At 33.2% G+C, this 15,146-nt stretch overlaps 1 protein-coding gene across 12 annotated transcripts in view; it reads left to right on the forward strand.

Annotated features, from left to right (window-relative positions):
* csnk1g1 (casein kinase 1, gamma 1) overlaps positions 1–13,891 on the forward strand; it is a 286,572-nt gene extending 272,681 nt beyond the window's left edge. For all 12 annotated transcript variants that reach the window (XM_051920337.1, XM_051920332.1, XM_051920327.1 and 9 more), the window contains exon 13: positions 6,210–13,891. In XM_051920337.1, the coding sequence (XP_051776297.1) occupies positions 6,210–6,264 (55 nt within the window). In that variant the 3' untranslated portion in view covers positions 6,265–13,891. The remainder of the gene's footprint in view (positions 1–6,209) is intronic.
* The last annotated feature ends 1,255 nt before the right edge of the window (positions 13,892–15,146 follow it).

Consider the following 15,146-nt stretch of genomic DNA (forward strand, 5'->3'; position numbering starts at 1 on the left):
CTAAATAAAAACCAGAGTCATTACAGAAAACATTCATCCTATTTGTTATTGCAACCCTAAAATTAATCAGAAATCAAGGAGAATTAAGTGGATCACCAGCTTTAAATTTAAATTGAAAACCATCTGAAAAGTTATTTAGTGTAATAGATATTTAAAAAAATGTAACCAAAATAGTATTCTAAGCAACTTAAAATTCTTATAGCAGTAAGCATACTTCTAGGTATCACATATTCCTCAGAGCCCAGTTTACTCAATTTTTTTAATGGTGGGGGGGCGAATATATGAAATCGCTTCTGTGCTGTGTACCTCTTCCAGTTACTGTAATCTTATTTCCTGAACAATGAGGACACTTCTTATGGACACTGTTACGAGGCTAGTTCAGACTTAAAATGAGTTGCAGAAGTCTGTTATTGCAAATTAAATTGGAATTCAGCATTGCATTTTAGTAGTGATTTACTCAGTTATTTAGTATATATGCATAAGGGCAGCAACAGTGATGTTGAAAATGAACATATTATATCAGTATTAATAATTTTAGTTCTCAATTGTACAATGTATGACATTGATAGTATTTATTTTTCGCATTTCTTTAAGTTTCTTAGTCTTTCTGATAGTGTATATTACATTAAAGTTTTACACCCTTGAGCTTTTGATAAAGTGATGTAGAGCTGAAAATAGTAACCTTTGTAAAATAAATGCAGCTGTGTACTAAAGTATTAATTATAAAATAAACATTTTAAAGTTACAAATCTATAGTAGATTGACAGTAGTTGGGATCCAATTTCTATTTAGCAGTATAGGTTGAAAATGGCTTAATTTTAAAATACTAAGGCAAAATCGACAAATTCTTTAACATTTTTCACTTGTAAATGCAGTATATGTAATCTTTTATTAATTGTTGACTGCACAGTGGCTAATTTTTCTCTCACATTTTCTCTCTATTTTTGTGGGTTTATCTCTCACACCCAATGACATGCGCAATAGGTAGACTGTGGATTTTATATTATCCCTGTGAGAGTGGTTTTTGGTGTATGCAGGAGTGAGTCTTGTAATGAACTGACATTTTATCCAGGATTCAGTCCTGTCCTTTGCCTAAAAGCTATAGTCCCGTCACTGAACATTGAATTGGACAAGGCAGATATAGAAGATACATGGGTGGGTGAATGCTCAACAACTGAATAAATATTTTTTAAAAATTCAAAATTAACTAAAGTGAGATTGATGTAGTATTTTCAGAAAATATTCACTTATTATTGTAGTTTAATCATTTTTCCATTATGATAGAATACCTGCAGTTTTCCCCCTGCTCATGTTTTAATTACATTATCTGAATTTGAGGAAATCTGCTGTCTTAAGTCTCCAGAAGTCTAGGTTCAGACGCTAGATAGATAGATACTTTATTGATCCCAAAGTAAATTCAGGTTCTAGTCGAGTCATTGTGTTTTGCACGTTAGTATTCTTGCATGGTTTTACTGCTACCACAACTGTCACCACCACCTTGTTTGCATTTGTTTTTCTCTGGGTATTCCAGTTCCTTCCTACATCCCAAAGTTTTACATAGTATATTTATTGAACTATGAGCTGCAATGACAGACTCAGGTACCAAGATCTGTAGAAGCATTAAAGAGAGTCACTAAAAGAATGGATGAATGTTCTGTTTGTGTGCTTGCTACACTAATGGACACAATAAAATTGACTATTTGCCTAGCACACATTCAGCTAAACACTTTTTTGTTGGTAATTCTTATCTTTTTTTCCTCCAATTCAAGGTAAAAACTGTAACAAAGTATATTGTAAGGACCTCACTCTTTTCTATCTGAAAGCACTGAATTTTAATTTAGTCATAAACCAAACTCTGATTTCTAAAATCTCACAATTCTAATACAGAAGTAACATTGAAAGATATATACCTGTGTATCTAGTTGACTACAAGGGACACATCCAACCTGTAAAGTTTACTTAGATTAAAAAGTCATATAAGTAAGACAATTGTTGCAAGTCTCTGGATTTTTTTTCCTCCTTTTTAAATGATGCGCTGTAAAGAAAATGAATGTGAATGTTTACAGGGCTCCATTTGTCTGTGGCCTTTGCTACCATCTAGCAGATTAAACCAAACAGTACACACTAATTGGCCTTTCTTGACATTTAGCTTTCTACCCTAGATAATGACTTTTGTTGACCCCTGCCCCGATAGTGTTAAATACCTCCTATATACTGTATGTAGTCCTATGTTCTTACCATGTACTCCTTTATTCAATTTTGTTGCTTCTAGCAGTAATGTGACTTTTTTGTAATTGCACTCATTGTTGCAAGTAAGACATTACAAGTGTGCTGTACTGGTTAAATACAAACTTTGTTTTGTAATTGGCTCAGCATGCTGTGTAATGTAATACCTTATTGGCTGTGTTAATTGCTTTTGTTCACTGTCTGATTATGGACTTTGATAAATCCAGTAGTACTTAAAGAACTGTCATGTTTTCAACACCTCTGCAACACTATGTTATTATATCAAATGTTTTTCCATTTCCAGTGTGTAACTTCTAAGCTTATGTTAAATTTCATTTGTCAGATATCTGCTCAAGATTAAATCTTCAGTCCTTCTGTAATGATTTTGAAGGCTTTACGTAAATTTTTTTTAGTTCAGGCCTAGGGGACTTCATACAGGCTTTTATTCCAACCACTTCTGCAATCAGTGCATCTTACTTACAATAGATTTAATTAATATCTTCTTTCATTTTTTTTTTTTTGGCCTTAAACATGTATTTCTGAGAAGTTTATCAGTATTTGTATTCTTTACCATAACATTAAATGCTAACATTTTTTGACATTTTGTTTATTTACCCTTTTCTATACAGTTTGCTCCCTTAATTGTAGCCATCGGGGCCAAAACGAAGTGCACACCAGCACCTACCTATTACTGTACTACTACTGCTATGCAGTACACTGCGTGCTCTGCATGTTGGAACAGCTCTCCCTTCTGCTAGAGTGTAGTGTTAGTCCCCAGCACCATGTGTCAGTCCACATTTTGAAATCAGAGTGTCAGTTACCCAGCCATTGTTATGGCTGATAAACGTAAGCATGTGGTGTTGGAATTGTCACAAAAAACTGAAATTATTAAACGTTTATAAAATGGCAAAAGTGCTTCAAGTATTGCTTCAATTTATGGAGTAGGAAGAACAACCGTGTAGGATAAAAAGCTGACAATTGAAAATCATGTTGAAAATGAAAACCACTGATGGTAATATTAATGTATTTATGTTAATGTTCTCTTGTATTTTAAATACAATTATAAATAAATACAACTATTCGCTAAACAAATCTACTGTAATATCATTTTTAAAGTAGCTGTTCTGTTATCCGTCTTTTCTCTTATCCTCACAACCTCGGTCTCGACCTCTGACTGATGATCGAGGTTTTAATGTATTAATATCCTCTTTAATAAAATCCCTGTGTGCGTCCAGGTGTCCGTGTGTGTGTGTCTTCTGGTGAAGTGCGCATGCGCGGGGAACGGTGTGATGCACGATATTACTGTCAGAGAAAGTTACACGCGTTTTACGGAAATACAAACCAGTATTACTGTGAGAGGAAATTAAAGGTACACAATACAGTGACACATATTACAGCCACATACAAGCCAGTATTACGGTCAGAGAAAATTAAAGGCATGTTACCGATGCGCACACCTGTATTACCGCCAGAGAAAATTAAAGGAATATTATTGACGTACAAGCCAGCAGACGTACAAGGCAGTATTACTGTCACAGAAAATTAAAGACACACAATACACGGCGGCAGCCCACGAAGAACGGTCAGCTCAGCAAGTTAACATCAACAAAAGAGAGGCTGAAAGACAAAGAAAAATACGACCAACAAAAAGAATGAGGTCAAGGTCCCTTGCCATTTAATATAGACTGTTCCTACTAATGTTTATGCACTACTGTTCTAGCGCCTGTTATTGTAACAGGCTTAATGACTAGTTAGTATTATAAAGTGTGATGTTAGTACTTGGTGAAAATAATATGCTACTTATTTCACAATTTAACTTTAATTTATTATTAACACCACCTTTGCTCATCTCTACCAAATCCTCATAACATTAATTAATCCTGGCAACCTACCATCACAACTGTTCACCACCTAATTCAGTTTATCTTTAGTGGCAGTCTTATAAATGTGGCACATGACAGATATACATGTTCCTTGTTCTACCATCTCATCAAGAATTACCAGATTTTTACTTGTACTGAATCTAATTAGTAATATTTGAGTAGACGTGTGAAAGAAGTTTCACATGAACTGTTCTTAAGTCTATTTGTAAGTTATATAGCTTGATATTTTAACATATGCATCTGTAGGAAGATGTTTAATAGCCATTACTTTTATTATTTGTACAGTTCTCTTTACGTTTTCTTCTTAGTTTCCAGAACGCAAGTTTGTTGCCTAAAGGAAAACACATTTTATCTTAACTATTAACATGTTATGTGTATGTGCATTGTTTTAAAATAAGTATTTCAGCAGAAACAGTGGAGCAGTAACAGCAGTTGAACTGTTGTTCTGTTCTTAACAGGAATACCTTTCAGCATAAAGGCATGATGTTAAACCAGCAAGTAGCACTAAATTGTCCTGGCCGGTGTGTATATATTTTTTATGAGTTTTCTTGTGCCATGTGCTGCTTGGCAAATGTAATTTTTTTTTTCCCCCACAACACTTGCACATGAATGATACAAAAGTGTATATTTGTTCAAGTGGTAATTTTTCCCAAATTAGATTAGGTAAACTTTGTTATTCCTGTAGGGAAGTTCAGAAGCATACCATAGCCGAAACCTGTAAAACAAGGATACAGACTCAAAGGCCAGATAATATAACCAATCAATCAGTCAGTTGATTAGTAAATAAATAAATACAAAATTACAAGTACATTAAGTGGTTGCAATGAATTGCTTGATAGGAGTGGGCAAAAAGACCCCATGGAGGTAAAAGTGGCTAAAAGTGCTCCAAGATTGCACCTCATGGAGGAGATTTTTCATGATGGCATCCAATTTTACCATCATGCTCTTTTCTATAACAACACAACAAATGCAGGGACTTCTCAGAGCTGACAATAAAATTATTTTTCTCAGCCATTTTATTTCTTTTTTGTTTGCTTTCAATTCTTTATGCATTTTGTTTAGTTATGTATACAGCAGGAAGATATTCACATTTATTTTACGTTCTGTTGTTACTCATTTTGCATAAATTGGAATTATTTGATTTTACAACTGCACAGTAGTACTCCAACCCCCCACATACCCCCCCCATTTTTTGCACTCTGCAGAAACCCCTTGCTTAACAACTGAAACATGTCACATCCCCAAACCCCTTAAATCAAGCATAGGCCTGTTTACCAATACAGAGGGAGAATGTGTGTGTATGTACAGTATGTATTAAAAATGTTTAGTTATAGCTTAAGTGTTTGTGCTTAGTTTTGTTGTTACAATCTTTAATGTACAGTCATTTGCGTAATGTATGTTCAGTCATACAATAAGGGAATTGCATTTTCATAAAAGTTCATTTATTTTTATTTTCTGTGGTAAACATGTTGAGATATTTAAAGACTTCAGATGTTATGTCCAAAATGTAGATATTTGTGACAGATGGGTTAATTTAAACTTACTTTTAAAAAATGAGGTGCAGGCAGGGTGGGATTAGCTCACTGCTTTGAAAAAGTAGCTGCACAAAATTAATCAAATGTGGGAGTTTATGCTAATTTTAAGTGTTTTTATGTAAGAAGGAAAACTGTAACAAAGAGAGTTGCATAACGATCCTAGCAAGTATTCACACAAAAACTTTTAAGGTCTTTTCATGGACAGGTGGTTTTTACTGTTTACATAGCATGTTGGGTTTTGCTTCTTGTATATCATGAGGTACAAAGTAATGAAGAAATTATGAATTCAAACAATTGAGGTGTTTTTTTTTTTTTTAATTTAGAAAACTCACTGAAGCATACACTAAAAAGCTCTTATTTTAAGCCATTCAGCTTTTATGTTTGTGAATTTTATTGTTGATACATTAATTTTGGAGAGCTTTAGTATAATCAGATGTTTTAGTTATTGCAAGTTTCATTCATCTAGGTTATAAAGTAGATTTATCACTGTACTTGCACTTTGTTTTTCAAATGTGTGAGTTCCAGAAGAAGCCAAATTCTTATACTTGTGTCTTATATTCCACAGGTGCTGTTGCTTCTTTAAACGAAAAAGGAAGAAGAATACAGCGCGAAACAAATAATGCTATTTTTATACAATACAATTGGTTAAAAATATGCTTCTTAACCACCTGAGACTTGAATGTGACTGAATTGCACATTGGATCCTACTTGTCTTAAATGTTCACAAAAGTTTGTTGTTTTTTTTTTTTTTTTTATTGGATAAAATAAGAAACGAAGCCAAGTGAAGAGGATCTTTATTTACTTTGAGCTGGAACACTTTCTGATTTAAAGAAATTTCAGGCAACTCAGGCAGGACTGAATTTATTAATCTATTACCATTTTTCTTTTCTTTGGGTGGTAAAAATGAACTGTAGAACATTCAACAATTCATCTTGCTGGTATGTGTGTTATAACAATGAGAGAAAGGTGTAAAAATGGGAATCATGTACATGGTAATACTTTAGAAGTCCTTCCAATCTCCTTGTCTTTGCAGATTAGTTACTGTTTTTCAACAGTTTCTTTAACTTGTGTATGGGCACAAGTTTTACAAAGTAAAATTTAAACCAGTATAATATCAAAAGATGCCAAGAAACAATTTTTTTTATTATAAATCTTTAAAATGATTTGTGAAATGTTAATCATCGCTTACTTGAGTTCATGACCCTAGTTAATTTGTCCCATTTTTAGTTATTTTTAAAGAATATTATTTTTCTATGTTAGTAACTGTTTTTATTTTGTATCCTTGCTGGCGAGATCAGTGGAACTCTATATGTGATGTTATTTACATAATCTGTTGTTTTCATTGTAGTCATTTTGAGCAAACAACTTTACATCTTGTCTCTGGCCACATTGCTAAGATGGAATTTAGCATAATTATTAGCAAAAGTGTATTTTTGATTCAGATATCGAAGGCCAAACATAGTATGAGCAGCACCATCTGGGATAAAATCCGACTCTTTAAATTTTGAGCATAAAGTTACTTTTTAAGAAGATAAGATTCAGAGACAAAAAATGCCTTTTTGGTATATAATATTCTATTCATTGGTGTAGACCATTAGTCTTAAACAATACCTCAGTTCTACTGCTAGAACCTTTTGTTTTCACCAGTGACTGAATGGCCTTAATGTTTTTGATCAGCTTTGCTTGTCTTAGCTGACCTGGCAAACTCACATTTTAAGACCGGTCTTGACATAGAGGAGAGCATTATGTTAACAGGAGGAAAAAAAAAGGAATCGGGGAATAATTAAGTTCATTATTATTGTCTTTCAAGATGTAACTATTTGCCAAAATGAAAAGAAAAGCTATAAAATAATTTTCAATGATGTCTTAAAAATTCTACAGCAGTGGATGATGTTATGCAGGAAATGCATGGTTTGCCTGTGGAATTCCTATAGTGTTGCAGTCTGTTATTTTATTTCTAAAATTGCTTAAGATTGTCTGTGGTAATAAGTACAAATTGGGTATATGTCAGATTGTATTGGTATAATTTATCCAAAAAAGCCTCTAACTATGCTACTCTGAGGCATTCTCCAGTAAGAAGTTTGGTAGCATGCCTTACAGACTTTGTATAGCAAACTTGTATAGTAGTTGCCAGGTATTTTAGGTTGTAAAATAATATTTTAGGAATCCTAAGTGATATGATTTATGTCTTTTTTTTTTATCCCTGAAAAACCAAGAACTGCTGCAGTATTTTCTAATTGCTAAGATCCCAGGGATCCCACATAGTGACTTGTTTCTGGTGCAGTATATGTACAGTACTTGCAGCCATTCTGTCCTAGTATTCTATCATAACAGATACGAAATGCCTTGTTAATTATTATCCATATGTGCCTAAATGACACATTTTCTATCACTTAAATGTTTTGCCATGCTCTTTGGTTTAGATTCTAGATTTTTCTTTATTTGGCATGGTTATAATAAGCCTATAATTATATATTTCACAGGTTGCATCTTTTTACCGATAGAATGAAAATAAATTAAAGAGAATGTGCTTACGGTTTAAATGGCAGCTTTATCAACTGTTGACTTTAATGTATACATTGCCTTGTTTGCCAGTAGATTGTAGATTATGCTCAGGCAATTTTAAATTTGTGTAAGTTTTTCCTGCTGTAGGGTGGTAAGCACAGAAGGAAAAGGTACTTTTTGGAAAACTTTATAATCATTTCTGAAAGTAATAACAGGACAGGGGCCTACAGTTGTTTCTCTCCATAATGTTTTCAGAATTGTGCTAACCAATCCCATCTCATTTAAATGTTTTCATAGAAAGCGAAAGATTCCTAAAGCTAAATATGCTCATCAACCTGTTCTATAAGAAAGGCACTGCTCATTGGCAATGGTGTTTTTATTCTGAAACGTAAAGTTATAAATATAACTAGTGTTTAAAATATTTTTTTCCCCCTCAGGTGGTAACTATTACATATCAACAGGCCTATTGCATTTGATAATGAATCGTATAGTGTCCCCTCTTAACATTCCAGCCATTAGTACTACAATGCAGTGCTGACTCAGACTCAAGGTTGTTTTTATGTTACATTCTCTTCAGTTGCACAGACGATATTCCTTAAAGTATAAGCCACCACATGTCTTTTTTGGGGATTTATATTTAACACTTAATTGGAATTAGTAATTAAGAAATTGTATGGATGTGTGCATTGATGAGCAAACAGAAAAAAATATTGTTTTCTATGTACTGCATATAAACAGCTCTCTTCCATTCTAGTTCCATGGCAAGTACATAGTCACCTGATCCTTTGCCCTCTCCAACTGCTCATCCACTATTTCCAGCTATATATGTGCATTTTCCCATTTTTTACCTCCCTGTAATGGTTAAGGGCAGAAGGACTTGCTGCTTAAACCTCTTGATAGCTGCAGATTACATTCATTGAGCAATATACCTCTTGTACTATTGACTGCTACCGTTTACTCCAAAGCTGCCCTTATAATGCTTAATATAATGGATCTTTTTCAATGCCATGCTTTTATGTCTTTTGATAATAAACAGGTGAACATTATGTTAAGGAAGCAAATGATACTCTTTCATTATGGCAAAAAAATATACTTCTAACTTTTATTACATTGGTAGCTAAGCTGGTGTTTCATTTGGATTTGAGAATGGCAAATAGAAGGCACACTCCTGCCATGTACAGTATCGAAATCAAAATTTTATGGACCAAACAGCACTAACTTCCCTGTATCTAGTGCAATAGACTTGTGTTTTAAGGGCTAGAATGAATTTAGTTTGATGGTAGCTGCTTGTCATTTTCAACCACACTAAACTACTTAAATCTTTTTTCCTGCTAAATTTGTTTGCATTAATTAAATATCAGTGTTGAAGAGCTTGCTCCTTCCAGAATTAGTTGGTATAATTTTATTAAATGCAGATTGGTTATACTTAAAATGTCACATTTAAATCAAACAGATACACCATAGTTTGACACCTACTATCACAGATGAAAGTGTCTTAGAAGTCTTAAAACACTAAATAGTTTAGTACAGATCTGTTCTTCTTTAGACAGCTCTGAATTTAAAAGAGGAGTTCTATGCCTTCATTGTGTTAAAAATCGTTAGAAGTGATGCAGCATAGCCTGGGTACTGTTGGATTTCTTCAGCATTTGCTTAATGTTGATGTATTAGGGTTTTTAATAGTGTACAGAGTTTCTGTGGTTTTATTTTGCATTTTCTCTCACATCATACATTTTTCAAATTTCACTCTTGTAGTTTTATATTATACAGTGCAATATATCTGCATACTGAAGCTATATCTTCTTGCAGGTTTACCTGCAAATGCCATTTATTCTTCTAAAGTAATGTGATTTGGTTACTTAGCCATAAGTGTAATCTTGATTTCTCAAAGACATGTACTTACAGCAGGTATAATTTAGCTGAAGCAACAATCATAATTTTTAATTAAGCAGTTTATATATGCATTCAGAAATGAAAAAAATCATGTGAAAACATTGTGCTGGACTTTCTTTAAATGGCTCTTCTCTCAATACCTCCTGTTACAGACAGACAGCAAGTTGAAATAATTAAGTAAACTTTAATAGGGAAAGCCTGAGGACTGCTGTTTTTGTCATAACCGAAAAAATCTTCTTCAATCAATGATGTAATGTAATTTCAGTAGAGTGGCCTGTAACATTTTATGACAAATCAGACCAATCATTTGTTTTTGAAGAGACATAAGCAGCAGGGAATTGTTTGTATGTAGTTTTATGTTCTAATAGATTTCAGTCATTCCAAACCCCCTGGATCAACACATCTCCCCCTAAAAAGGTCCTTTTGCATTAATCTCATAAAAATCTGAAGACTGGCTTTGTTTGGTCACTTTGAAATATCCAGGGAATAACTACAACTGCACTGATGTCCAAAGTCCAGTGAGCTTAGTGCCTCAAGACCAAACTGAAGAGTGCAGTCTTGACCTGCCTGAGTGTATGGTATGTGTACATTTTTTTTTTTTAATACAATGTACAAATCAGTGAAATACAACATCGTTCAACTTTTTTTCCCTCAATTCAACCCTTTGAAGAATTGCTATGATGTGGTTGTCTGTGGTTCTGTACCCTTTAAACAAAATGAGCTAGCTAATAGTGTAATATAAAATGAATGTACCAAAATGTGATGTATTTTAAAGTTGGTGTACATCTGATTCCTATAAGATTCCTTTTCTATGTTTTGATTATTCCTTATTACTGTATTTTCATTCTGTCTTAACTGGGTTGCAAAAATGGTGATAACAACTGTAAATATAATTTTGGACTCTTAATTTAGTTTTTATTTTTGATGATTGAATAGGAAGAGCATTTACACATGACATTGTTAAATCATGTTTCCTACTTTATCTGAAGTAAATTTGCCACAAAGACAGAAAAGGCAATTAATGGTAGTATCCAAACTAAGGTTAACAATAGCCATGAACACACGTGATTGTCATTTAACTACATTTTAATTTACCTGTGAAATAGAGTGGTTCCACATCAAGTGAGCCTGTTTTCCTAATGTTTTGTATCTGAGGCAGATGCTACTGTTATCAAGACTGCAATATCTTATGTCATAAATAATGTTTATTAAAACATGTATTTTAAATGTGAACGAAATATACACTGATCATTGAGAGCTTGTTCTTTTCTGGAAATCAAGCAGCCAGGTATAACAGAATACTTGGTGAATTTTAACTGCACTACATATTTGTTTACCTTAAACAAGTACTAGTCCTTTACTGTAGTTTAATTTTGAGACTGCGTCTAATTTAAACATTTTTATTTTTTAAGACAGCGAAGCCCGTGTTGCAAGGTTTATTTTTCTTGAAAATAACCAAAATAATTGTTTTCCTATTGTTGTTGTTGTTATTATTATTATTAAGTTTACATTTTATTTATAGATCAAATTAGAAACCAATGTGTATAAAGTTCACCTCCAGGTGGGGTGCTGAAATAAGTGTACTTTAGCAGCATTTTGTTTGTTTTTAAATGAAAACGGAAAAAGTTTATTTTAGGCAGCATAATAAAAGTGCTGCCTTTCTGACAGATTATTCTGTATTTGTGCACAAGTTTACATAGACTTTTCCTTTCCTTTTCTGTATTTTTAGCTTTTGTTACAAAAATATATAAATACTATTTTTAATAAGGGGAATAAGGTTGTTATTTCATGCATATTCAGTCCAGAGCTTTTCTTTGCCTTACTGGGGAACACAATACGTAGTGAAAATCCAACTGCTTAAAATCATGCACTTAGTTGTAATGTTTTCTCTTGTGCTGTTTTTGCACTTGCATAGCAATCATGGCTTTGGGCTCAGCTGGAATAGTTTCTTATATTGTACCTCAAAACTATTGAGGCTTTTGGATTAAAACCAGGCTTTATGTTTAGCTGCCTAACCACAAGAGTGCTCTTTCCCCACGTAAGACTGTCTAATGATGCCCAGTACTATGCTGGAACACAAGCTGGTTATCGTAATGTTTTTTTCGGAGAAAAAGTGACTGACGGCACTAAAGAAACAAGATTTTTTTTTTTTTAATTCGACAATATAAAAGCAATGGAAAGAGCTTCCAAAAAAATCTCAGGTTTAGCAAATGTGGGGGTGGGATGTGTGTATGTGTGTGTATGTGTATATATATATATATATATATATATATATATATATATATATATATATATATATATAATATAATATATGAAATGTGTGTATAATCTCCCAGAAATGAGACATACACAAATTACCATTGCATGCATCAATTGAGCTGGGATATGTCATTTTGATTTCATGTTTAATGCAACTTTCATGGGATATCTGTAAGTGATAATCTTTATATGTACATATTTAATATCCACCAGTTAACTGATAAATTCATGTATCTACATTTTGTACCATTTTGTAAATTTCCTGGTCATTTGGTAAATTGTTACCACTGCCATTAACTTGTTTCTACTTTTAACTGCAGCAACAGATCAATAACTATAAGGACCAGTTATGAAATAGTACATCTAAAATATTTATCCAACTACAAGAAAGTGTGACTCCAACCTGCGTAGTTGTTTTTACTCACCCTGCTTTTTCAGTGCCGCTTGTGCTCTCTGTCTTCTAACTTTGTTCTAATCTAAAAGCATGTTAACTTGTGTTTTTATGCTCAGGGTCATTTAAAGTGTTTTACTGGAATTGACCACATAATGCTTATAATGTTCCAGTGCAGTTTGCAGCATGAGTCTTGCTGTAGATGTTTAAATTTGAAGCATTGTACTTGGCATACAGACAGCAAGATTTAATCTTGTGAAAAATAATTTTAAATTTGCCGGGTTGGTACCTGATTATCATGTAGCGAACAAAGTCAGTATATGGCATATTGTAAGTAACTTGTTCAATACATTAAGCATCATTCTTCTATAAAGGCTTTAAAAAAATCCTGAATTCTCTCTGCAGTATGTAATGTTTAAATTAAAGGTGACCTTTTCGTTTTCCTCATTGGGTGCATGTGTTGCATTTATTTTTTCTTTTTAACCAGAGGGAGACTGTGCTTGTCCAGTTTTATATTTATAAAAAAAAAAAAAAATTACAGGACAGAGTCTGTTTGGAAATTTCACATCTGTATAGTATGTTAAGTTTAGTATAAACAAGCAATGGGTTTCAGCCTAAATCAGGAAAGTTCAGAGTTTTACATAGAATTACAGTATAATCATAATCCTCAAAGTATAATTTATTTTATCACTTTTCTGTATATTTCTAGTTATGCTTCTCTGGGATTTTCCATTTACTGTTTGGTAATATGTTTAAATTTTTTGCTGTCAGATGTACACAATGCATCATACAGGTGTGTAACTTAATGATGATACAATGTTGTAACTCAAAAATGCCTTTTTCATATTGGTAGAAATGAACCTTGTATCACACTATACACTGATGTTCTGGCACTGCTATCAAAATGTAATTGAAGAATAAAATAAGTTATATATATATATGTAACTGTGTTAAATATGAATGTTTTGCTAAAATATTTGAATGGTTTTAACTAGGTTAAGGGCTTCATCTGTGAAGGGACACTTATTTTGTTAAAATGGTCCTTATACTGTTATCTGTATTCCTGCACACCTTGCTTCTGCAGGACTTTATGTTAAAACACTCGCCATATTTCAACTTTAGAATATCTGTTTTTAATCCCTGTGCATCTAAAGGAAACTTGAGTTTTCACTTTTTGTAAAATAAAATCTCTTAATCTTTGAGTGTCCTGTCATGCCTCTTATTCTAGTTATCAGAAACAGCAACTAATTAATGATAATTGAAAATGTCATAAATTTCATAACATTGGCGCAGAACATAATTCAATATGTCGAAGTAAGAAAAGAAGAAAATTAAACATGTTTACTAACATTAAATAAATGTTATGTGGGATTAGCTCCAGCAGACCCCCGTGACCCTGTGTTCGGATTCAGCGGGTTGGAAAATGGATGGATGAATTCTGAATTGGCTCCTTATTTCCCCTTTACAAGTTGGCATTTTATTCAGTGTTGCATGTACTTGGCTGATGCCTTTATCCAAGGTGATTTACAATATTTGAGAGATACTATTTGTTGCATTTCTTTTGTTTTTAAAATTGGAGCACAGGCAGGTGAATTGACTTGCTCATGGTCACACAGTCTCAGTAGTAGGATTTGAACCCATAAACTTAGGATTTGGAATCCAGACCTTTAACCACTGTGCAACACATACCTGCATGTTGCAACCAGTAAGGTTGAGATCAGCTGTTTCTTCATAAAACCCACAAATGGAAAATGTGGTTTCAGAAAATGTTGACCTATGACTCTTGTGGAGAAGCATTCATGTTTATCTGTCTTGTTTCTCAAGACAGGATCCCTGCATTTTCTGTAGTCCAGCGAACCCACAAATCCCCACAACAAAGTCACTGGAACCAATTCTAAGAGGAAATAGCCTGGATAGGATGCCACTCATCTGTAGAATACTCATACTGAGCCAATTTAAAGTTGACAGCTAACCTAATAGTACATACTGTATCTGTATTCATTTTATAAAATCTACTTTGCCAGCTAGCTAAGTATATCATAGGCTCATTATCCCAGTAAAATTATAATCACTAACATCTGAAAATTAATTTTATTTTTTGATAGGGTTTAGTGCTTAAACCCCATATATTACCCATATGTCCTGCAGGCCCAGAGTGATCAATGTATATAATTTAGCCTGGGTTTTTTGAAACAGTGGAGGGCACAATTCATCCATAAAAAGAAGTTGAGAAGAGCCTCAATTAGGGTGTGAAGTTTAAGGATGCTTGGATGTGATTACTGAATGATATTTTTTTTTAAATTGGATTCATTGTTGTCCAGAGTATTTAACTACTTTTGTGTATGGTCATTTTGTTGCTTGCTTTATGGAGGTCTATTGTGAAAAAAAATGTCTTTTTGACCCAGGGTGCTGCTCTAATGGAAGACTCACCATTGTTTTATGGGCCTTTAAGGCACG

This window comes from Erpetoichthys calabaricus, chromosome 17 (genome assembly GCF_900747795.2).
Source record: "Erpetoichthys calabaricus chromosome 17, fErpCal1.3, whole genome shotgun sequence".
NCBI lineage: Eukaryota > Metazoa > Chordata > Cladistia > Polypteriformes > Polypteridae > Erpetoichthys > Erpetoichthys calabaricus.